The 25918-nt window shown below is 47.7% G+C and overlaps 1 protein-coding gene across 1 annotated transcript in view; it reads right to left on the bottom strand.

The window, feature by feature from the left end:
- LOC120945122 (taste receptor type 1 member 3-like) overlaps positions 1-25669 on the bottom strand; it is a 53299-nt gene extending 27630 nt beyond the window's left edge. Inside the window, exons 1-2 of the mRNA XM_040359004.1 lie at positions 25295-25669; positions 6716-7004 (exon numbers count right to left, since the gene is read on the bottom strand). Of these exons, the coding sequence (XP_040214938.1) occupies positions 6716-7004; positions 25295-25560 (555 nt within the window). The 5' untranslated portion in view covers positions 25561-25669. The remainder of the gene's footprint in view (positions 1-6715; positions 7005-25294) is intronic.
- Positions 25670-25918: the final 249 nt, after the last annotated feature.

Here is a 25918-nt window from a genome sequence, read left to right as displayed (position 1 = left end):
TGTCCAGTGTGTCAGATTACTGCACCCATGCCACATTTCCGCAGTCCATTGTACCCCTGCCCATTATCGAGGTCCCTTTTGAGAGGATCGCCATGGACTTGGTTGGCCCCTTACTGAAGTCCACTAGAGGGCACCAGCACATCTTGGTAATAATGGACTATGCCACCCGGTACCCAGAAGCGATTCCTCTCTGAAACACCTCTGCTAAAACCATTGCCAAAGAGTTGTTTCAGGTTTTCAGCCATGTGGGTCTTCCTAAGGAAGTCCTAACTGACCAGGGCATCCCGTTTATGTCTAGGGTGACCAAAGAACTTTGTAAACTCCTGAAAGTGACCAAATTACGTACTTCAGTATATCACCCTCAGACAGACGGGTTAGTGGAAAGGTTTATTAAAACCTTAAAACAAATGTTGAGGAAGGTGGTGGATAAAGACGGAAAGAATTGGGATTATCTGCTCCCTTATCTGATGTTTGTAATAAGAGAGGTTCCCCAATCGTCCACAGGGTTCTCTCCGTTTGAGCTACTGTATGGGAGGCACCCTCGGGGCCTACTTGACATTGCCAGGGAAACATGGGAGAGTGAGAGTTCCCCTCATCGAAGTGTGATTAAACATGTGGCCCAAATGCAAGACAGAATTGCCCAAGTGATGCCGATTGTGAAGGAACATTTAGCCCAAGCCCAATTGGCTCAACAAAGGATTTACAATCGTGGGGCCCAGGTCCGTTCCTTTGCACCTGGTGATAGGGTGTTGGTGTTGGTCCCCACGGTCGAAAGTAAATTCCTAGCCAAACGGTAGGGTCCATATGAAGTGTTGGAAAAAATGGGAGTGGTGAATTATAAAATTAGCCAACCGGAAAGACGAAAACCTGAGCAGCTTTATCACGTGAACTTGCTGAAACCAAGGAAGGATAGAGAGTCCTTGGTCGCTAAGACTACCTGATTTTCTGCTCCATTTAACCTGGCTATCCAAAACTCAGAAACAGGAGGTTAAAGAATTTGTGCTCCGTAATAAGGAGAAGTTTTCAGACCTGCCAGGTTGGGTCTCCGGAGTTGAACATGACATTATCACCACACCAGGGGATAAGGTCAAGTTGAAGCCTTATAGAATTCCAGAAGCCCGGCGAGAGGCAATTCGCCAGGAAGTAAAAGAAATGCTTGAGCTGGGGGTGATAAAAGAGTCAAATAGTGATTGGTCAAGTCCCATTGTCTTAGTGCCCAAACCAGATGGAAGTTGGCGGTTTTGTAATGACTTTCGCCGCCTGAATCAAATCACTAAGTTTGACACCTATCCCATGCCCCGCATAGATGAACTGATTGATCGCCTAGGCACTGCCCGGTACATGACAACGTTAGACCTGACCAAGGGTTATTGGCAAATTCCTCTCTCGGAGTCGGCCAAGAAAAAAACAGCATTTGTAACTCCAGACGGATCTTTCCAATATCGGAGGATGCCTTTTGGGTTATAAAATGCTCTCGCCACATTCCAACGCACCATGGATAAGACCCTTCGGCCTCATTGAGCCTATGCTGCTGCATACCTCGATACCGTTGTCACCCACAGTGAGGATTGGGAATCACACTTGCCAAAAGTTCAGGCTGTGTTGGATTCCATCTGGAAAGCCGGGTTTACAGCCAATCCAAAAAAATGTACCCTTGGGCTAGAAGAGGCAAAGTATCTGGGGTATACCATTGGAAGAGGTCTAATCAAGCCCCAAATAAACAAAGTTGAGGCTATTCAGGATTGGCCACGTCCCACCAACAAGAAACAGGTTTGTGCATTTTTGGGGATCGCGGGCTACTATCACCGCTTTCTCCCCCATTTTTCCTCACAGGCTGCTCCCCTGACCAATTTGACCAAAGGGAAGGAGCCTGTAATGACCAAATGGACTCCCGAAGCAGAAACAGCTTTTCAGGCTTTAAAACAGGCCTTTTGTAGTCAGCCAGTTTTAAATTCGCCTGATTTTTCACGGGACTTTGTGGTTCAGACAGATGCGTCAAATGTGGGCTTGGGAGCTGTACTGTCTCAGATTATCAAGGGGGAGGTAAACCCTGTTATGTACCTCAGCCGAAAGTTGAAGGCCCATGAAGAGAATTATGCCACCATTGAGAAAGAATGTTTGGTGGTGAAATGGGCTTTGGATTCTCTCCAGTACTACCTCGTGGGTAGACAGTTTGAACTGGTGACGGATCATGCCTCATTGAAGTGGATGGCACAGAACAAAGAGACTAATAGGAGAATAAATAGGTGGTTCCTGGCCCTCCAGGAATTTAGTTTTGTGGTAACGCATCGCCCCGGTGCTAAAATGGGAAATGCAGATGGGTTGTCCCGAGTGCATGCCTGCCTGGCAACCTGTGTCCCAACCCTAGGGTTGAAACAAGAGGGGGGGTATGTGACAGGAAGTCAGGTAAATCTGTGGGTGTTGTCACAGATGGGACATACATTTCTGCCTTGTTTAGACAATACACCAATTGTTATTAGGCGTAGGCTTCAAAAATAGCCAGACAAGGTCTAAGGGCGTTGGAAGACTCCAGCTGTTCAGAATGAGGCAATTAAGGCCTCTATAAGTAGTCCAGAGGATTACCACAAATTTGCTGCATCCTGAGTTTTTGTGAGTAAGGAGAGCAGTGCCAGAAAGTCTTCTGAGGAGGTGAGGAGAGGATTGATTTTTCTGTGTGATAAAAATCAAAAGACTATTGTTTTTCTGCTGTATGACCAGCACTGTCTACCCAGCAGTAGGCTGTGCCAGACTCCATAGATAGGTTCCTGTGTGGTGAAGGTAGACGCCCAAAGTGGCCAGGGTTTATTTTATGTTTGATTTTGTTTATGCTGTTTGGATGCTTGCACTTGTTTCCAGCAAGATGGAAGAATAAACCAAAATCTTTGTTTTTAACCGTCTTCGACTGCCTGTCTGTATAAATTCAGTGTGTGGTGAACCTATCCAAGGAGTCACACACCCCGCTATCGAGCTAACCCCTTACAATATATATATCAAATACACTGCCAACAGCTGAATAACCTGCCTGCTCAATCTCAATCACACTATCTCTCAGTCCACACCAACAACACTACACAGGGTCGCCGTGTAAGCAGCCTTATATAGTGTGTGGCGTGGACTTAGTCCCCCTGGGCCATAATTGACCAAAGGCGCCCTGCCCTTGGCCAATTATGGCTCTCTTGGCAGAGGGCGCTGTGATTGGCCAAAGCATGCAGGTCAGGTGCATGCTTTGGCCAATCATCATGCAGCAATGCACTGCGATCTCGCAGTGCATTATGGGGTGTTCCGCGGCGCTAAAATTTGCCGAAAACACCCTATAATGTTTGCTCTTCAGTGAACGGGCGAACACCCAATTTTCGAGTCCAACTTATGTTCAACCCGAACATCAAGCTCATCTTTATTCTCCACCAATTGCCAGGATCTGAGGGGTAAACAGGGGCTGAGAGATGCTTCAGTCAACTTAAAGTTCACTTTATTCAGCAAAATAGGAAAATAATGACAGACTTTGTCTTCACTGGCAGCTCAAAAGTACACAAGAAACTCTGCTCATCAGTACAACACAATCTTTTAAAATCATGTTCAGCATCCCAACCAAAACATCCATAAGATTGCAAAAGTCCCAGTTACAGGCCAGCTCACCCAGTCACACTTTTTTTTTTTTGTATGTGTAGCGCCTGTGTACTTTTCAGTACAGGTGCTATGATAAATTTAGTTGGGGGATGAGAGAGTTACCTTGCTCTCATCCGTGCTGTTTTACTAAATTGTGTTTCTGTCGGTTCTGGACTGTCCTGTGGGTCATTCTGCGCTCCAGAGATGTAGTCCCATCTCTGGATGGCAGGTGGCGCCAGAGGGGTCTGGGAGGAGCCGCTTTTCCTCAGCAGCCAATTGGAGGAGTGTTTCCCCCGCGGGTATTTCTGTGACAGATGCCATTTTTTGGGGTTCTTCGCGGGTTCCTGGTTCCAGGTGAGGCACTCATCTTTAGGGTGTGCGCACATCACGGGCCCCGGTAATATGGCCTACCAGGCCGGGGCGCACGTGCTACGTGGGGTTCCTGACTCTGGGCCCTCATGGCCCGGAGCAACTGATGCTCCTCAACTTTATCAAGAAGATCCCAAGCGAGTTGTGCTGTTCGGTGGGGAGTTCGGTCTGAGGTGAACCCGGAGGCAGGTGATCCAACAGGGCTTAGACGAACCATCGGGGGTCTGGGTGACTGGACACTGACAGGTTGTATGTTGCAAACTGTCAGTCGGTGACCCCAAACTATCAAGTCTACCTGGGGGAGATTCAGGCAAGATTGTGTTACTGGGAGGATTCGCTCTAACAAAATAATGTTCCTGAGTACTGGGCCTGTGGCAGAGGTCTCGCTACTAATCCTATTTCTACCAGAGCCAAGTCTGTGGCAGAGACTTGTTCCTTTACAGAAGTTCTAGTGACACTCCGTCTGCCAGGCCTGTGAGAGGGACCTGTCCGGGGGCACTATACCCACTCCGGCTGGAGTGTGACGAAGTAAAAGTTGCTACTAGAAGCAGGACTGCTTCAATCTATTCATAGTAGGGTGACCAGACATCCCCTGTTTCAGTGGACAGTCTGGTGCGAACCGAATGGGGGGCGTTCGGCTCATCCCTACTGATGATCATGTGCTGGTCAGAATGGAGTGAATATTTTTTCAGTTTCGGGTGCATGCCCATTCATCTCCACTCGCATGTTCTTCTGCCTTGGCTCACGTCTTGGCCAGCCGCCAGCCTGCTTATCACCTTGTCTTCCCTGGCAGGGTGATCTTCCTCCTCTCCCCACCCAGTAGTAGCCGGGGCCCGGAGAGTGAGACTTGACAGGCTGTGAGGGGGCGGTGGCGGGCAGAGAGTCACTGATTGCCGCCATTACTAGTAAAAAAAAAAAAATATGTCCCCTGATTTCATTTTAAAAATCTGGTCACCTTAATCTATAGGCCTGAATCTGCAAAGTTCTCTCCTTTCACCAACCTATCCTATCTACCTCAAGTTGATTGTTAGTCGTGTTGGGCCAGAAATAAAAGCATTGAAAACATCACCCTGTTGTCTGGACATTTCATCACTACTCTCATCATCCTCATCATAGAGGTAACATAATTACGCCAATCCCAAATCTAACCAGCGGCTCCTGAGGGGGTAGTGCTACACATGTGTTGGGTTTTCTTTTGGTAGCAAAGCGGAGAGGATTACCGATGGCCAGAGCTTTTTTTCTCTGAAAATAGGTGCAGGAACTCAACCACGACCCGTTCAGATTTCACAAACAGTAGAAGGGTCTTAAAGGGGCATTAAATACCAGGACTGCATTACATACAGAGTGTAGAGTTCAGGGGGGTTACACACAGAGTGCAGAGCTGTCACTTGTACACACAGAAACCAGACTTCTGTGTTTACAAGTGATTGTGGTGAGCAGGCACCAAAGGGTCTGAGCCAGAGGTGGTGGAACTCAGTTCCCCCTGAAAAAAGCCCTGCCGATGGCAGGCCGCTCATTTCCCTGCCAGGCTGTACACAAATGAGTTGTGTTGTTTTGCTGAGTTACCTAAAATGTTCAGTTTAATTTTTGTTATCTACATTTACAACCACTTTAATGTGCATGTAAAATCTCACCTTGTAAAACAAACCATTTTTTTAAAATAGAAATGAAAGGCAAAACATTTGTGTATAGATATAAAAACGATCCTTCCCTTTTTTTTTTGTTATAAGTGATCACATTTTCTGTGTTCTCAGCTGCATAAGAGCTGGGGGAGGAGAAACAGCAGCACATTGAACTCAGTGAATGGCTGTGTAGTTGGAGGGGGCATGTCGGCACAAGTCTTTTTAGTAGAGGAAAGTAGGTTGAGTTCCCAGCACAGCCAGCGAGAACTGACCATGCTGTGCTCTCATGCTTTGTGTGGTCAGTTTTTAATAGGAAAGCAGAGGGACTTGCAGGAACACCAGAGATTTCACACAAAGGAAGCAACACAAAGAGAACAGAATACATTTTTCATACGAGTACATGGTACAGCAGGTGCATATCAGGAATACAATTTTTTGGGGTAAAATAGTATTTAAACAAATGGAACAACTTGTTTTCTTACAGCTCCTGGTTATTGAGCTTATATTCTGGGCACTGGATCCAAATCACCAGAAGAAGATAACTCGTGACTTGTGAGGCCCCGTACACACGTCCGAGAAACTCGACGAGCAAAACACATCGTTTTGCTCGTCGAGTTCCTTGTGAAGCCGCCGAGGATCTCGGCGAGCCAAGTTTCCCCATTGACTAACGAGGAAATAGAGAACATGTTCTCTATTTGGCTGGACGAGATCCTCGTCGGTTTCCTTGGCCAAAAGTGTACACACGACCGGGTTTCTCGGCAGAATACGGCTCCGATCAAGTTTCTGGCTGAATTCTGCCGAGAAACTCGTTTGCGTGTACGGGGCCTAAGAACCTACCAAAGGGACATGGTGAGTTCAAGCCACCTGGATTTCTTTGTCATTCAAGCAAATAAAACTATTAAAATAGAGTGTTGGGACCGAGTGGGACTTGTGGATAATGGTCACTGAATTATTTCACAAGTTACAATGTTCTGTGGATCTGAAATATTCCGATTTTTTTTTCTTTGACCTATACACATTATAGAAATAGAAAGCTACAAAAAATCCACCTAGATTATACTAAGCCATCTATTGGACCCTCCATGTTCCATACATAAAATACTGAAGTGATCACTTACCTGTGTATACCGATGCAGACTAAGTAACTGGGCCAACGCCTGATTTGTATGGAAAGAGCTGTCACCAATAAAAGCAGCAACTTCTCCTCGTCCTTTACAGTAATAGTTAGGAGCTTCCTTTCCTACAGACAATATCTTTACGGCATATCCCAACGTTTTCTTTGGATCATTACATGTATTAAATATATGATAGCCCAGGGTAATATTGGGCAGAAATTCTGGGAACTGGTTAATCTGATTGACACCTACGATCATCGCCAAGATGCTTTTGTACTCTTCAAGGTCAATACTGCAGAATATTGAGAGGTTATCAAACCATAACCATAATAATTAAAAATGTAAAGACAATTTCAGACAACATAAATTACAAACATTAAAGGGCTAATGATATCTGGTAAACATGGTAACTTTTCAAAATTCGGAAATGTCTATTGCTCAGTGACCTGGGGGGTGCAGGGATGAACAGTGCTGAAAGAGGAGTGCAGGAGGTGCAGAGTTGAGCAGTGCTGGAAGAGGGGTGCAGGGGGTGCAGGGATGGTGCCATGTTAAAAACAATCTACACAGGCGAAGAGGCGTTCCAAGTTCTGAGTAGGGATGAGCTTCGAGTTCGAGTCGAACTCATGTTCGACCCGAACATTGCCTGTTCGCCGAACAAGGAACAATTTGGGGTGTTTGCGGCAAATTCGAAAAGCCGCAAAACACCCTGTTAAAGTCTATGGGAGAAATCTAAAGTGCTAATTTTAAAGGCTAATATGCAAGTTATTGTCCTAAAAATTTTTTGGGGACCCGGGTCCTGCCCCAGGGGACATGTATCAATGCAAAAAAAAGGGTGGGGTGTAAAGTATGCCTGTGAAAAATTGCATGTTTCCTGTACTTAGAACTGTCTCTGCACAAAGTGTCATTTCTGAAGGTCATTTAAAATCACTCGCGGCTATAATGAATTGTCGGCTCTGGCAATTCAGAGAGAATTCATTCATAAAAAAAAAAAAAAAAAGCGTGGGGTCCCCCCAAATTCAATTACCAGGCCCTTCAGGTCTGGTGTGGATTTTAAGGGGAACTCCACCCGAAATTTTAAAAACAAAATGGCGTGGAGTTACCCCAAAAATCCACACCAGACCCCTTATCCGAGCACGCAACCTGGCCGGCCGCAGAAAAGAGGGGGGGACGAGAAAGCCCCCCCTCCTCCCGAACCGTACCAGGTCACATGCCCTCAACATGGGAAGGATGTCCCCATGTTGATGGGGACAAGGGCCTCATTCCCACAACCCTTGCCCGGGGGGCTTATCAGAATCTGGAAGACCCCTTTAAAAAAGGGGACCCCCAGATCCTGGCCCCCCCTATGTGAATTGGTAATGGGGTACATTGTACCTCTACCATTTCACAAAGGAAGTGTAAATAGTTGTAAAAAAACACACACCCACACCGTGGAAAAAAAGTAATTTTTAAAAAAGAAAAAAAAATCCAGTGGTGGTAATCCACTCTCGGTCCCGGCTCCCCGCTCCAACGTTGTCTGTATCCAATGATGGGTGATCTCCTTTCCGGTCCAGTGATGAGAAGATCATCCGGGGATCCAGAGCGCAGCATCGCCGGCCGCCTGTCTTCACCGGAGACAGCCCGGCGAATGACGCTGTTGGAGCTAGTGACATTTCTTATATAGGTGAGGCGGGGCCACCTGTCACGTGACCCTGTCCCCTCTGACGCAAGGGGGAACCCTGGGCTTCCCCAGTGAGGTAGCAGGGGTGCGTCAGTGGGGGGCGGTGTCACGTGACAGGTGGCCCCTGCCTCACCTATATAATAAATGTCACTAGCTCCAGCAGCGTCATTCGCTGGGCTGTCTCCGGTGGAGACAGGCGGCCGGCGATGCTGCGCTCTGGATCCCGGACGATCTTCTCATTACTGGACCAGAGAAGGAGATCACCCGTTGCTGGATACCGACAACGTTGGAGCGGGGACCAAGAATGGATAACCACCGATGGATTTTTTTTATTTTTTTTTAATAAAGGACTTTTTTTCCACGGTGTGTGTGTGTTTTTTTACAATTATTTACACTTCCTTCGTGAAATGGTAGGGGTACAATGTACCCTATTACCAATTCACATAGGGGGGGAAGGATCTGGGGGTCCCTTTTGTTAAAGGGGTCTTTCAGATTCTGATAAGCCCCCCGTCCGCAGACCCCCACAACCACCGGGCAAGGGTTGTGGGGATGAGGCCCTTGTCCCCATCAACATGGGGACATCCTCCCCATGTTGAGGGCATGTGGCCTGGTACGGTTTTAAGAGGGGGGGTCGCTCTCTCGTCCACCCCTTTTTTCTGCGGCCGGCCAGGTTGCGTGCTCGGATAAGGGGTCTGGTGTGGATTTTTGGGGAAACTCCACGCCATTTTTTTTTAAATTGACGGCGGGGTTCCCCTTAATATCCATACCAGACCTGAAGGGCCTGGTAATTAAATTTGAGGGGACCCCACACTTTTTATGAATGAATTCTCTCTGAATTGCCGGGAGCCGACAATTCATTATAGCCGCGAGTCAGTTTTAAATGACTTTTTTTCTTTTAGAAATGACACTTTGTGCAGAGACAGTTCTAAGTACGGGAAACATGCGCTATTTCACAGGCATACTTTACACCCCCCCAGGTACGAAATTTAATATTTCACTTTTATTGTTTCACTTTAAGCATTATTAAATTCACTGCTCCCGAAAAAACATCCGTTTTTAAAACTTATGTTTTGCATTGAAACATGTCCCCTGGGGCAGGACCCGGGTCCCCAAACTCTTTTTAGGACAATAACTTGCATATTAGCCTTTAAAATTAGCACTTTAGATTTCAAATGTTTGAGTCCCATAGACTTTAACGGGGTTCTAAAGTTCACACAAACATTTGGTGTGTTCGCAAGTTCTGGTCATCCCTAGTTCTGAGTATGACAGATGTGAGTAGCGAGGATCTCTCATTGTCAGACTCAGTTTCTGAATATGAACCTGTAGACAGCCGCAGTTCAGTATCTTCAGAAGAAGAAAGGGTTCCAACAAAAAGGATGAGTCACTCCGAGGAGCAGCAGGCTACCGCCAGCAGCTTAATACTTCCCTGTGACATGGCTAGGACTAGCAGTGCAATTCACCCAAGTGAAAGGCCACCAAGGATTATGGCCCATATTGCTGTCACAGAGGCACTTTTAAACCCTATGTGACTACCTTCAAATTCAGGAGCCCCTATAATCCCCATATTCATAGGACACCCAGACATTCAGGCAGAAACCCACAATTTTACTTCCATTGATTTTTTATTTATTTATCACAGAAGCTTTTTTTTTTAATTCAGTTATGGACCAATGCAGGAAGAAAAAGCACACCAATCTAGTGCTCTCCGTTTAAAACTTCACATTTATTTAGAAAAAGGTATAGTATTACACTTACAAAAATGGCGCTATAGGCAGTGTTAACCATGAATCGCGTGTCTGTCATATACAATCACAGGATCCTTAGATGCAGAGATGATCGTGGGATGACACCATGTAAGTAAAAACCCCATCCTATACGTACGTTACGTCCAAACCTCGGAACTTCCTCAGTAGGGGCTTTGCATTACATGTCACATTGGTGTTTGGAGTGGATTCAAATTGGATATTGTTTTATTTTCCTTTGATATTTAACCCTTTCCTGACTAAGCCTATTTCTGACATTTGTTGCTTGCAAGTTAAAATCCAGATTTGTTGCTGGAAAATTACTTAGCACCCCCAAACATTATATATATCCTTCTTTTTTTTAATATACATTTTTTGAACAATTGTTTTCAATTTTATTATATTGTGGTTATTTTATGTAAGTTGCGCTACATCATTCTGTTGCATATCTTCAGAAGATAGGAGATACCTTGAGGTGTTTGCTTTCCAAAATAAAGTTATTTTGTGGGTGTTTCCTGGTGCGGCGATGTGGTTAGGCTGTGAAAAAGTCTCACACATGTGGTTTCTCCATACTCAGGAGAAGTAGCAGAATGTATTTTGAGGTGTAATTTTAAAGGTTCACGTTTAAAAAAATAAAAAATAACAAACATGTCATACTTCCCTCCACTGTGCAGTTCATTTTGCACAGAGTAACCCCAATCCTCCTCTTCTGGGGTCCCACGGTGGCTCTCAAGGCTCCTCCCCGCAATTGATAACCCCCTCTGGGAGGCTCTCTCCCGAGGAGGTTGCCTTGCGGGCGCGCTCCTGTGTCATACACTCGGCGTACATAGCCAGCGAGTGTATGACTCAGCCCCGCCCCGCGGCGGATGTGTAATTGGATTTGATTGACAGCAGCGGGAGCCAATGGCTGCGCTGCTATCAATCTATCCAATTAAGAGCCCGAGAAGCTGTGGGGAGAACGACGCGGGATTGCGCATATGGGAGTTCGGGGTTTAGGTAAGTAAAATGGGGGCTCGGGGGGCTGGACAGTGCAAGGTGTTTTTTCACCTTAATGCATAGGATGCATTAAGGTGAAAAAACACAAGGCTTTACAACCCCTTTAAGTATGTCTATGATGTGTGTTAGAAACATCTTATTTATTGACAATGTTTTGTTAATTAAAAAAAATATATTATAATTATCCTTTGTCATTTTCCAAAATTGTATTGCAAAAACTGCAAAGTCTTTAGAAGACTCACCATGCCTTTTAAAAGATACCTTAAGATGTTTTCCTTCTAAAATGTGGTAATTTTCCACTGTCCTGGTGCTCCAGGCCTCCATACATGTGTTAGGTAGTCAGGAAATTAGGGGGGTTATCCTCAAAAGAGATACTCCGACTTAACTGCTGTTCAGTCTGTGTGTAACTTTGGAAACGATCCTCAAAAGGCTTTTTCCAAAGTTACACAGAAGATCCGGCATGTGTAATTGAATTACACTGCCTAATTTTAGGATGCAGTACCGCATCCGCCGCTGGGGGCATTTCGAGTCGAAATGCCGTTGCTAGTATGCAAATTAGCACTTAAGGCGATCCACAAAGCTTTCTAGCTTCCTTTTTGCGCCGTAAGTGTTATTTTGCAAGTGTAAAATTAGGGCTTGTTCTACAAAGTGTAAAGTTAGTCACACCTTGTAAAGGCCCATTCCAGCGACGGCATTTGGTATGCTTTCCCGAGGGAGAACTCCACGGCAATTTGTAAAAAACAAAACCGGCATGGGTTCCCCCCCAGGAGCATACCAGGCCCTTAGGTCTGGTATGGGTTGTAAGGGGACCCCCCCTACGCCGAAAAATTGACGTAGGGGGTCCCCCTACAATCCATACCAGACCCGTATCCAAAGCACGCTACCCGGCCGGCCAGGAAGGGAGTGGGGACGAGCGAGCGCCCCCCCCCCTCCTGAGCCGTGCCAGGCCGCATGCCCTCAACATGGGGGGGTTGGGTGCTCTGGGGCAGGGGGGCGCACTGCGGGCCCCCCCACCCCAGAGCACCCTGTCCCCATGTTGATGAGGACAGGACCTCTTCCCGACAACCCTTGCCATTGGTTGTCGGGGTCTGCGGGCGGAGGCTTATCGGAATCTGGGAGTCCCCTTTAATAAGGGGGCCCCCAGATACCGGCCCCCCACCCTAAGTGAATGGATATGGGGTACATCGTACCCCTATCCATTCACCTGGAGGCAAAAAGTAAAATTTACTAAACACACAACACAAGGCTTTTTAAAATATTTTATTATTCTGCTCCGGACGCCCCCCCTGTCTTCGTTATTAGCTCAATTACCAGGGGGGGCTTCTTCTTCCGCTCTCCGGGGGTCTTCCACTCTCCGGGGGTCTTCTCCGCTCTCCGGGGGGGTTTCTTCTCCGCTCTCCGGGGGGGGCTTCTCCGGACTCCGGGGGGCTTCTTCCATCTTCTCCCCTCTTCCGCTTTTGACTCGGCGAACCCCGGTTCTTCTGCAGCTCTCCGGTGCCTTCTTCTTCAGCGCTGGCTGCCTGCTATGTTTGTGTGTTAGCTCGATTTCAAACAGGCAGCCGGCGTGGTCTTCTGTGGCGTCAGGGTCTTCTCTTCCTTTCTTCCGATGTTGCCTCGTCGCCTGTTGTCGCTGTAATGATGGAAGCGCGCCTTGCATCCCATTTATATAGGCATCACCGTCCCATCATGCTCCGGCAGGTACCCACGTGGTGGGTGCCTACCCACGTGCACCCACCACGTGGGTACCTACCGGAGCATGATGGGACGGTGATGCCTATATAAATGGGATGCAAGGCGCGCTTCCATCATTGCAGCGACAAGAGGCGACGAGGCAACATCGGAAGAAAGGAAGAGAAGACCCTGACGCCACAGAAGACCGCACCGGCTGCCTGTTTGAAATCGAGCTAACACACAAACATAGCAGGCAGCCAGCGCTGAAGAAGAAGGCACCGGAGAGCTGCAGAAGAACCGGGGTTCGCCGAGTCAAGAGCGGAAGAGGGGAGAAGATGGAAGAAGCCCCCCGGAGTCCGGAGAAGCCCCCCCCCGGAGAGCGGAGAAGAAACCGCCCCCCGGAGAGCGGAGAAGACCCCCGGAGAGCGGAAGAAGAAGCCCCCCCTGGTAATTGAGCTAATAACGAAGACAGGGGGGGCGTCCGGAGCAGAATAATAAAATATTTTAAAAAGCCTTGTGTTGTGTGTTTACTAAATTTTACTTTTTGCCTCCAGGTGAATGGATAGGGGTACGATGTACCCCATATCCATTCACTTAGGGTGGGGGGCCGGTATCTGGGGGCCCCCTTATTAAAGGGGACTCCCAGATTCCGATAAGCCTCCGCCCGCAGACCCCGACAACCAATGGCAAGGGTTGTCGGGAAGAGGTCCTGTCCTCATCAACATGGGGACAGGGTGCTCTGGGGTGGGGGGGCCCGCAGTGCGCCCCCCTGCCCCAGAGCACCCAACCCCCCCATGTTGAGGGCACGCGGCCTGGCACGGCTCAGGAGGGGGGGGGGGCGCTCGCTCGTCCCCACTCCCTTCCTGGCCGGCCGGGTAGCGTGCTTTGGATACGGGTCTGGTATGGATTGTAGGGGGACCCCCTACGTCAATTTTTCGGCGTGGGGGGGTCTCCTTACAACCCATGCCAGACCTAAGGGCCTGGTATGCTCCTGGGGGGGGAACCCATGCCGTTTTTTTCTTTGAAAATGGGCATGGAGTTCTCCCTCAGGAATGCATGCCGCTGTCATTTTTTTTATCCCCGACGCAACTTTAAGCCGTCGCGATCCTCAAAACTCGGCGTAACGTAACTTCGCGCATGCGCAGTACGGCCGGCGCGCATGCGCAGTACGGCCGGCGCGGGAGCGCGCCTCATTTAAATGGGACTCGCCCCATTTGAATAGGAACGCCTTGCGCCGGCGGAATTTTAGTTACACAGCCTGAAATTTCTAGATAAGTGCTTTGTGGATCAGGCACTTAGGTAGAAACTTTAAGGCAGTGTAACTTAAATTGGATTTTTTAAGTTACGTCAGGTTTTTGTGGATCTGGCCCTAGATGTGTAATTTATGTCTCTAGAATGCCTAAAGGTGCTCATTGGATTTTGGGCCTGTCTATGTGGCTAAGCTGTAAAAAAGTCTAATGCCCTGTACACACGATCGGTTTTGTGTATTTTCGTGTATTTTGAGGTGTAATTTTGACCGTACGCACATATGCGGCCTAGGCTTTTAGGGGTTATGCTGGTATGATGCTTGCAGCTTTAGGCATCCTCCCGGTACTGTTTTTTTAGAACAGGTGGTCGGCTCTTTCAGGATAATAACCGATGCGGCTAAACGCCGCTTGGATGTTATGGCAAAGGGATGGGAGGTGAATGTCAAATTGTTTTCGAGCATGCATGTTTTTTTTCCCCGTCGGAAATTCCATACAGACGAACAGTTTTTCCGCTAGGAAAATAGAGAACCTGCTCTCTAGTTTTTTTGTTGGAAAAAGTCTGATGGAGCATACACACGGTTGGGATTCCCGACCAAAAGCTCTCATCGGACTTTTTCCAAAGGAAAAAACGATCGTGTGTATGGGGCATCGCACATGTGGTATCTCCATACTTAGGAGGAGTAGCAGAATGTATTTTGAGGTGTAATTTTAAAGCCGCTAATTTTATCCGCTGAAAAAAAAATATTAAGAGCAAGCAGCTACAAATACTGCAGCTGCTGACTTCTAATATCAGCACACTTACCTGTCCTGTAGTCCAGCGCCGTCCGCAGCAGAGGACGAGCGATCGCTCATCGCTCTGCTGCCCCCCCGCCATCCTCGGTGAGGGAACCAGGAAGTGAAGCGCTCCGGCTTCACTGCGCGGTTCCCTACGGCTTATGCGCGAGTCGCACTGCGCCGTCTAACTGGCTCCCGCTGTGTTCTGGGAGCCGAGTGTTCCCAGAACACAACGGGGGGGGGGGGTGGGAACTGATGTTCTGCCCGCAGTTTACCCGAGACTGTGTGGTGGGAAGTGGGTGCAAATACCTTTCTTTAGACAGGTATCTGCACCCCCCTCCCCCCTGAAAGGTGTCAAATGTGACACCGGAGGGGGGGAGGGTTCTGATTAGCGGGAGTTACACTTTAGGGTGGAGCTCCGCTTTAAGTATGTCTATGCTGTGTGTTAGAAACATCTTATTAATTGATAATGTTTTGACAGGGTTTTGTAACAAAAAGAAAAAAAACATTTTCATTCATCATTTTCCAAAATTGTATTGCAAAAACTGCAAAGTCTTTAGAAGACTCACCGTGCCTTTTAAAAGATACCTTAAAGCGGAGCTCTTCCCGAAAAAATAAATAATTAAAAATGCTTCAAAAAAATAAAAAATAAATGTTTTTATTAGGGTTGTCCCGATACCGATACTAGTTTCAGTATCGTGACCGATACAGAGCATTTGTGCGAGTACTTGTACTCGCGCAAATGCTCCCGATGCTTCACCGATACTTTTTTTTTTTAATTGTAGAGTGGCCGGAGGAGTCAGTGGCTTGGGAGGGCGGGCGGAGTTTGGCTGGAGAGGGGCCGGCCCCCCTTTCCACGACTGAAGAGGACTTAGTGCGGAGACTGCGGGCGGCATGTCAGCAGCAGCCGCCTCCGCCGTGACAGTGACACGTGTGCATCAGCACACCCAGGACCCAGCCACGGCTCTGATTGGTCTGCTTAGCTGTGTGACTGTGAGGCAGTCACAGCCGACACCTAAGCCGCCTCCCCCTCCTTCGTGCATGGCACACTGATGATCTGAGCCGAGGTGCACAGCATTACGGATCCGATAGGGGGTGTCTGTATTGTAAGGGGTGGGGAGGGTGTCTGTATTGTAAGGGGGGAGGGTGCCTGTATTGTAGGGGGGGTGCCTATTGTAAGGGGGGGGGTGCCTGTATTGTAAGGGGGGGTGCCTGTATTGTAAGGGGGGGTGCCTGTAGTGTAAGGGGGGTGCCTGTATTGTGGGGGGGGTGCATGTATTGTGTGGGGGGGTGCCTGTATTGTGGGGGGGGCCTGTATTGTAGGGGGGGGTGCCTGTATTGTAGGGGCGGTGCTTGTATTGTAGGGGGGAGGGTCTGCACTGTAGAGGGAGGGGTCTGCGTAACATGCAGGGGGTGAAGAACTGTTAGGCCCCGTACACACGAGAGGATCCATCCGCTGGAATTGATCCGCGGACCGGCTCCAGCGGATAGATCCCCTGGTTTGTACAATCCAGCGGATCTAATTCCACAGATTTTTATCCCCTGGGATGGATTTCCAGCGGATAAAAATTTGAAGACATGCTTTCAAATCTATCCGCTTGAATCCATCCCAACGGATTGATCCGCTGGTCTGTACAGACTCACCGGATCAATCCGTCTGAATCAATCCCCCGCATGTGACGTAATGATTCGACGCATGCGTGGAATTCCTTATATGACAGCGTCGCGCACGTCGCCGCGTCATCATCGCGGCGACGGCGCGACACGTCATCGCGATGGGATTTCGGCGCGGATTTCGATCCGATGGTTAGTACACTCCATCGGATCAAAATCCTTGCAAATCCTCGAGAGGATTTATCCGTGGAAACGGTCCAGTGGACCGTATCCGCGGATAAATCCTCTCGTGTGTATGGGGCCTTAGGGGGGTGTCTGTGTAATGTAAAGGGGTGCAGTGATGCAGGGTGCTGTGTAATGTAAAGGGGTCCAGTGATGTAGGGTGCTATGTAATGTAATGGGGTGCAGTGATGCAGGGTGCTGTGTAAAGGGGTCTTAGAGGTGCAGAGGTGACAGTAGTGACAAAGATATATTGAAGGATACAGAGGTACGCAGGGGGCACAGTGGGGTGTTTTTACATTTTATCGTGGGGGGGGGGGGTGTGTGTGCCAGATATAGGATCCGCCCCGGGTGCCAAATGCTCTAGGTACGCCCCTGGCAGGTAGAGTCTGTGAAAGGAAATGCGGGCCAAGTCTGGCTAGAGAGGGCGGGCACAGTTGGTGGATGGAGTCGGCTGGAGGAGAGAGAGTCCTCACCTGCAGTTAAACTTGGTAAGCTGGCAGGGGTGTAGGGCGCAGCTGCATCAGGATCGGTGACACATTCAGTCGCTGTCAGCGGCCGAACGTCCCTACGCTCATCTTGGTACACCCTGCACTCAGCTGCAGTAAGCAGCAGCAGACATCTTGTTACACCCAGCCTGAGCTATATGGGCTGGGTGTAACAAGATGTCTGCTGCTGCTTACTGCAGCTGAGTGCAGGGTGTACCAAGATGGGCGTTGCAGCATATTTTTTTTATAGCTTCAGTGTTTTTCACAGCATTTCAGTGCCAGCCACCTGTCAGTCCCCATCTGTCAAACTTCCACATGACATTGAAAAAAAAGTATCGGTATTCGGTATCGGCGAGTACTTGGAAAAAAGTTTTGGTACTTGTACTCGGTCTTAAAAAAGTGGTATCGGGACAACCCTAGTTTTTATACATATCTAAAGTGCGTGTTGCTAGGCAGATCGTCCTAATCTGCCACTTCCTGATCCGCGGTCCGTCTTCTTTCTTCTCCTCCTCGCGCTGCTTCCTGGGGAATGGGGGAGCGGTGTCTTCTGGGATCTTGTGTGTATCCCAGGAGACATCGTCCATTCACGTAGCGCCACGCGGCTCGCACATGCGCAGTAGGGAAATGGGGCAGTGAAGCCGCAACGCTTCACTTCCTGATTCCCTCACCGAGGATGGCGGTGGGGGCAGCAGAGAGACAAGCGATTGCTCATCTTCTGCTGCCGACGTCGCTGGACTCCAGGACAGGTAAGTGTCCTTATTAAAAGTCAGCAGCTACAGTGCTAGTAGCTGCTGACTTATTTTATTTAAGCCGGACCTCCGCTTTAAGATGTTTGCCTTTAAAATGTGGTCATTTTGTGGGTCTTTCAACTGTCCCGGTGCTCCAGGCCTCCAAACATGTGTTAGGTAGTCAAGAAATTAGATGTGTAATTTATGTCCCTAGAATGCCTGAAGGTGCTTATTGAATTTTGGGCCTGTCTATGTGGCTAAGCTGTAAAAAAAAGTCTCACGTGGTATCGGCATACCCAGGAGGAGTAGCAGAATGTGTTTTGGGGTGTAATTTTTTTTTTTAATCAAAAAGGTTTTTATTGCTCACACAACACATTGACATGTAAAGAATGACATTTTACACTTTGTAGATAAAGATGCATAACAACAGATTTACAGTTCAAGCCATTTGAACAGATGCACTTCTTCCCACCTTATTATTCCGATATTGTACTCACACATGAAACCTGACCCCCAGCCCTGAGCACCCATCTCCCCCCCCCATCCATTTCTTCTCCCCTCTCACGGTCTCCAAAACTACTAGGCCACTAGCCTTGCTGGTACTTTTTTCTTTTCTTTTTCCCTACCTCACCATCCCCCCAAGTAACCTTTCTTGAACTAGCTCCAAGGGGCTTAAACCGGGTGTTGCGAGCCATGGCTCCCAGAGTTTCAGGAATTTCCCTGCATTCCCCCTGTGCTGGTAAATGTACTTCTCCATAAACATTGTTCTACCCACATGTTGTATCCAGGTCTGAACCGAAGGGGGCCCCCTTGATTTCCAGTGTATGAGAATGAGTTTCCTCGCCTGGAACAGTGCCTTGGCGAACGCTGCCCTAGTGGCTTCTTCCTCTATCACTCCCTCCAGAATGCCCAGCAGGCAGCATAGGGGGTCCAATGGTACATTGGTCTGAAACACAGAGTTTAGGGTCGCCAGAACCCCCGCCCAGTATCTATGCAGCTTGGGACAGTGCCAGAGCAGGTGGACCAAATCCCCCTGTACCGCCCTGCACCGCCCGCAAAGTGGGTCCGGAGCCCGGCCCATCTTGAAGAGTCTCTCTGGAGTGTAGTGCACCCGAAGTAAAATGTATAGCTGGGATACCTTTTGTGATACGTTTAGTGAGCAGGTATTCACCGCCTGTAGAGCCTCCTCCCACATTTCCCCCTCAATAGGCCCCAAATCTGCCTCCCACTGTTCAGCCACCCTCATGGGATGTCCTTCCAGGAATGAAGATAGGAGCATGTTGTAGCAGTGTGAGATCATGCCCTTGGTGTCCTGCGCCTGACACAGTGCCCGGAAAATCGGTGTGGGGGACTGAACCCAGTCAACTGCTGTCCCCTGAGCCCTTACTGCATGTTGCAACTGCATGTAATAAAACTGCATGGTTCGGGGTAGGTTAAATCTTATTTGTAATTCACTGAAAGGTAACAGGGTCCCCCCCCAAAGAGATGTTTAAGATGCGTGATCCCAAAAGCACTCCACCTGTGACCCTGTTCAATTTTGGCCAACTCCTCATAGGAATCGTTCCCCCAAATTGGGCTGAATTCAGTGAAGCCCCCAACATCCTGTAGCTGTCTGGCCTTATTCCACACCTTTTGAACAAGAGCATAAGTGGGCATGCGTTTATTGGGTTTGTGGAACTTACGAGCCTCCAGCCCCTCAGGTATCGTGGCTACCCCCGCTCCCTTCAACATCAGCCTGGCCGCCGAAGTCCCAGGTTGCGACCCCATGGCCCCTATCAAATGTTGGAGCTGGGCAGCCAGGTAGTATATCCAGGGATTGGGTAGAGCCAGCCCTCCCCCTCCTTTGGGCGTTGCAACTGTTCTAGTTTAATCCTGGGGGTTCTGCCATGCCACAACAACTGTCTGAAAAGAGAATTGACCACTCGGAATATTTTAAGGGTAATCACCATGGGCGCATTATGCAGGAAATATAGCAATTGGGGCATTAGTATCATCTTGATGAGGTTGGTTCTACCCGCTAGTGACATTCTCAGTTTATTCCAGATTAGTATTTTGTCTCTGAATTTGGATAGGAGGGCGTGAACATTCAGTTTACAGTAGTCAGTTATTGTGGGAGATATCCAAACCCCCAGGTATTTAAACGATGTCACTACAGGTACGGGGCACACAGGACCACTCCCACCCTCGGGTTCCCCATCTAGAAACATCAGGGCGGACTTAGACCAGTTAATCGTGAGCCCCGAAAAGCGGCCAAACTCTGTGATGATGGCCATGACCTGCCCTAGGGATCCCTCTGCATCCTCCAAAAAGAGGAGCATATCATCCGCATACAGCATGATTTTCTCGTGGACTTCGCCATATCTAAACCCCCGAACCGCCTCACAGCTCCTTACCAGCACCGCGAGGGGCTCTATAGCCAGAGCAAAGAGCAGGGGGGACAGGGGGCATCCCTTCCTGGTCCCCCTACCCAGAGCAAAAGTTTGAGACATCCTATCCGCCATACGTATGGCCGCCTTTGGTGTATCATACAAGAGCCGGACCCACCCCAGGAACCTAGGGCCGAAACCTAATTTGGTCAGTACCGCCCATAGGTACCGCCAGCCGACACTGTCGAAGGCCTTGTTGGCATCAAGCGACAACAGAGCCCTACTGCCGGCGGAGTCCGATGGGGTCTGCATATTCAAATATAGCCGCCGGAGGTTCGTCGCTGTAGATTTACACGGCATGAATCCCGCTTGGTCTGAGTGTACAATGGACAAGATAATTTTATTCACTCGCATGGCCAATACTTTCGCAAGTATTTTCACGTCACTCTGCAGGAGAGATATAGGTCTGTATGACCCAGGGTCTAGGGGGTCCTTGCCCGCCTTCAACAGCAGGATGATATTCGCCCTTGTCATGGACGGGGGTAGAACCCCCGTGGGGTGTAATTTTAGGTATACTGTACCTATGCTGTGTGTGAAAAAAAAATTAACTTTATGGAAAAACACATTTTATTGATCGCTTCCCACCTGCCCAACGTCATATGATGTCTATGGCTTTGAGCGGTGATATCTGAATGATTCCTGCAGTTACAGGCAGTGGCGTTGCTATGGGGGTGCGGCCCGCACCTGGTTGACACCTGGCTCAGACTGGCGCCGCATTGAGAGGGGTGCTGCGGCTCCCTCCTTCCCTTCCGGGATCTCCTCTGCTCCTTGCCATGTGTGGAGAGAGTGGGGGAGGAGGGAGTGAGGCAGAGACTGACTGGGTGCCTGGGGTCTGACCGTTCCCACACACACGGCAACACAGCGCGGCCACAACTCTGCTCTTCTCACTGCTGCTTTCGCCTCAGCTCGGAAGTTTACACAGGCACCATGTGACACCATCCACGCTACAGTCAGCACCTTCTCTGAGGTATGCTACAGGAGTACTGTATTGCAGAGGAGGGGGACATAGTGGTTGGAGGGTTGGGGGGGGGGTTATTTTAGGGGGGTTAGAGAATAGGTGCTAGTGGGTGCAGATATGAAGTTTGACCCCTCCCCCAGTGCAATTCCTCTCCCCTCCCAAAGCACGCCCTAGCACATATCCTTTAACCCCCCCAAATCAAAGGTCCCATCCTGGCTTCATCCACCCCCCAATCCCATCCAGCTCTACCCACCCCCGATCCTATACCCGCTCATCCATCCCCCCGATCCCATCCCCACTCCATCTATCCCCCCTGATCCTATCCTCGCTTTATACAACCCCCTGATTCCATCCCGGCTCTATCCATTCCCCCCGATCCCATCCCGCCTCAATCCATTCCCCCCAATCCCTTCCCAGCTCCACACAGCCCCCGATCCTATACCCACTCCAGCTATCCCTCTAATCCCATCCCGGCACCATCCATCCCCCCAATCCCATCCCGACTCCATTCATCCCCCTGATCCCATACCCGCTCCATCCATCCTCCCTGATCCTATCCCTGTGCCATCCACCCCCCCTGATCCTATCCCTGCGCCATCCATCCCCCCTGATCCTATCCCTGCGCCATCCATCCCCCCTGATCCTATCCCTGCTCCATCCATCCCCCCTGATCCTATCCCTGCGCCATCCATCCCCCCTGATCCTATCCCTGCGCCATCCATCCCCCCTGATCCTATCCCTGCGCCATCCATCCCCCCTGATCCTATCCCTGCGCCATCCATCCCCCCTGATCCTATCCCTGCTCCATCCATCCCCCCTGATCCTATCCCTGCGCCATCCATCCCCCCTGATCCTATCCCTGCGCCATCCATCCCCCCTGATCCTATATCTGCTCCATCCATCCCCCCTGATCCTATATCTGCTCCATCCATCCCCCCTGATCCTATCCCTGCGCCATCCATCCCCCCTCATCCTATCCCTACTCCATCCATTCCCCTGATCCCATTCCAGCTCTATCCACCACCCCAATCCAATCCCGGCTCCATCCATCCACCCAATTCCATCCCAGCTCCATCCATTGTGGTAGGTTAAGGGGGAGAGCCGCACCGACGCACTAGCCTGCTTAGTGCCAGGGGGTGGGGGTGTCACCAAGTATTACCGCACCAGGTGACACCAACCCTAGTGATGCCACTGGTTACAGGCATCATTCAGATATATTCTTTTTCAGTCTACGATTCCCTACACCATAAGAACAATCATAGTGGCTGTTCAGCCGCTTGATCGTTCTTATAGGTGGCGGCAGGGGACACCCCCCATCTCCCACCTCCCTTTGGTGCTTCTTTTGGCTTTGACCCTGCCATTTGCGAACCGGAGAAGGAACCAACCGACTGGAGATGTTGACCATATACATTTCTGGTGGACCAAATGGTTCCCGGAGTCACTATGATCGCTCGGAGGCCTGGCGTGATGTTATGACATCACGCCTGGCCTCAGCATTTGAGAAAATGCCGCTGCTTCGGCTGGGATGCTACATTTCTTTTTTTACTTCAGGCTTCCCAGCCTAGAGGTGAGATCTGGGGACTTACTGACCCCAGATCTCACTGTAAAGAGAACCTGTCACGCACTATTCCTATTACAAGGGATGTTTAAATTCCTTATAATAGGAAAAAAGTGATCAATTTTTTTTTTAAAAGAAAACATCAAACTAGAAAAATAAAAGTAAAATTAACAATATATATATATATTTTTTTAAAGCACCCCTGTCCCCGCGTGCTCGCTCGCGGAAGCGAACGCATACATAAGTCAATGAATAAACAAAACGCAGCGCTGAGAAACTTAGTAGTGAACATACCACTACAAAAAACTGGTGAGTGTCCAGTAAGTGATACAAAATTATAAAAATACCAGAAAATTAAATGTACAGTGCACCTAACTACCCCCCCCCCCCCCCGTCTGCAGCTTATATCGGTTGTGAGCAAGGCAGGACTTATTTCTGTTTAGTTAGAAATGACAGACTGTTTGTGTTTAGTCTGCCTATTTTCTACTCTCAGGTTCATTTTGCTCCGGTCGGGACATCTGAAGTGTTGTAAAGAATATATTTCTTGTACACTTGTTGAAAATATTAATAAAGACAAATTTAATTAAATGTACAGTGCAAATTGCATAATTTCCCCCCCCCCCCAAAAAAAAACACGTTTGAAAAATGGCTGCACAAATACCGTTAATAAAGTTGCAATGACCGCCAGGTTCTCTAGGATCTCAGCTAAAAAAAAAAACATATGTACTGTTTAGGGGTTCTGTGTAATTTTCTAGCAAAGAAAATATGATTTTTACATGTCAGAAATGGCCTGGTAGGCAAGTGGTTAACTTTCCTATTTCCCCCCAAAACTTAGGGAAAAATTACAACTTCAAAAAAATCACTAAGCCTCTTACTAATTACCTCAGACAGTCTACTTTCCAAAAAGATGCCACTTGGGGGGGGGGGGGGGTGTTGTATTATCTTGCCATTTATCAGGACTGATCAATTTTCAAAGATTTATAATATACCATATTTTGCAGACTCTATAACTTCCACAAATACTAAATAATATACACTGATTTGGGTTATTTTCTACCAAAAAAAAGCTAGCAGAATTAATTTTGGCCTACATTTATGAAGAACTGTTATTTATTTGCAAAATGTTATAACGAAAACAAAGAAACATTTTTTTTTTTTTTTTTACATTTCAGATTTTTTTTTTCCATTCCTATAGCAAAAAAAAAAAGTGGTGATTAAATACCACCAAAAGAAAGCTCTATCTGTCTCAAAACATAATAATAATTATAACATTTTTCATTTGGATGCAGTGTTGCATACCTGAGTAATTGCTATTCAGTAATTGTTTTCACCAGGCTGACTTACTGCTATGCTTTGTTGTGAACATCCCTGAATAGTAGGAGATCATGCACACAACACAAGTTGTAGAAAGTCAGCACCCCTCCCCCTCCCTCTCTCCTGGAAGAGATGTAACCATCTGCAGGAGTCGTCTATAATGACATGACTATTTATCAGAAATCCCAGCATGGCCTGAAGACTAGAAGTTTGGGTATTTTCGTTATCGTTTTAACAAACAAAAACGAACGCGCAGAATCCAAAATCCGAAAGATCCGACATAAAAAAATACTTTTATTTTTGTTGCTACAACAGTTCGATATAGATAAAAAATTCGACACGATGGTGGCAATAGTGATCTGTGTCTATTGAACCTGCGGTCGAATGTGCCTAACCTTAACTCTATTAGTCCGAGATTATTCTACATTGAGAGAAAAGATTTAACATTATAGAGACAGTGTTGGGGGGAGACCATTCGACATGAACGGCGAAGATTCGACGAAGCGGCAAAAAACATACAAACGTCAAATCTGTCATTGAAGGCTTATGGTGTCTGTCGAAAGTTCTAAGAAGATTCGACAAGCGGCTAAACTGTATGACGCCGCGATCGTACATTTCCGGTCAAATGCCCGGCCCATAGGCTATAGAAAAATTCTAATGTTGGTTGACTAGTAATAATAATTTATAAATATAATTATTACTACATACAACATTAGAATTCTTCTATTGCTTGTAGGCGGAACATTCAACCGGAAATGTACGATTGCGGCGTCGTACAGTTTAGCTGCTCCGTCTAATCTTTTTAGAACATTCGACAGACACCATAAGCCTTCAATGACAGAATCAACCTTAATTCGGATTTTTGGACAAATGCATTTTTTAACGAAATGAATAAAAACAAATTTCGGGAGTAACTAAATAAATGTATTTTTAGGACGAAAACAAAATTCCGAAACGAAATATTTCAGTGTTCACATGTCTTCTGAAGACACGATATTATGGAAGCCCCGTGTATTAAATGTATATTGGAGAAACACAGACTGGATTCTAATAAGGAGACGATATATAAAACATCAGCAGATACATTTGTACATTTTCATAAAACAATACAGTGATAATGAAGACAAAACATTCTATTTATCTTTGTTGCATTATACAGAGAGAGAGAGAGGTGAGAAAAAGAAACTTACTCGTTACACAAATAAAAGTGTTTAGAACCACCCGAACCAATTTTGACTTCTTTAACTTTTGGATGGAATTCGCTGAGCAAGTGAGCAGAGAATAATCCTCCAATCATGACATCTCCCTTCTGGTAATATTCATACTCAAACTTTGGCTTTGTCCTATCCAGTCTACAAGCAGACGCTGATCTCCGGGTCAGTACTTCTCCATAGGATGTGATGGGAATGATGATTATCGGCAGGAAAAAGACACAGAAGACTGGAGAACATTTCATGGCACACAGCAGATCCTCTCAGTCACCGGCAGCTCTGCCCAGAAGTAGAAGCAATCACCGGGACTTTATACACATCGGCTGAGACCGACTTACACTACAGAACAAAGAACGTAATAATAGAAACATCAGTCTGTAAATATAACATCTATTTCAGTAAGTGTAACTGATATAATAAAGTTGGTTTATTCTTATATTTCACATTCAGTACACTTTCAGCATTTCAGAATTCAGTATCTCAGAAAATAAGAATATTACATAAAAAAAAAAAAAAAAAAAAAATGTAATACAGATATGTTGGCTTACTGAAAAGTTTGTCAATGTATAGTATAGTATAAACTCAATTTTCGGTCGGGGCTCA

Source organism: Rana temporaria, chromosome 1 (genome assembly GCF_905171775.1).
Source record: "Rana temporaria chromosome 1, aRanTem1.1, whole genome shotgun sequence".
Lineage (NCBI taxonomy): Eukaryota > Metazoa > Chordata > Amphibia > Anura > Ranidae > Rana > Rana temporaria.
The sequence above is the reverse complement of the archived record's forward strand: the minus strand, read 5'-3'. Positions and strand labels throughout refer to the sequence as shown.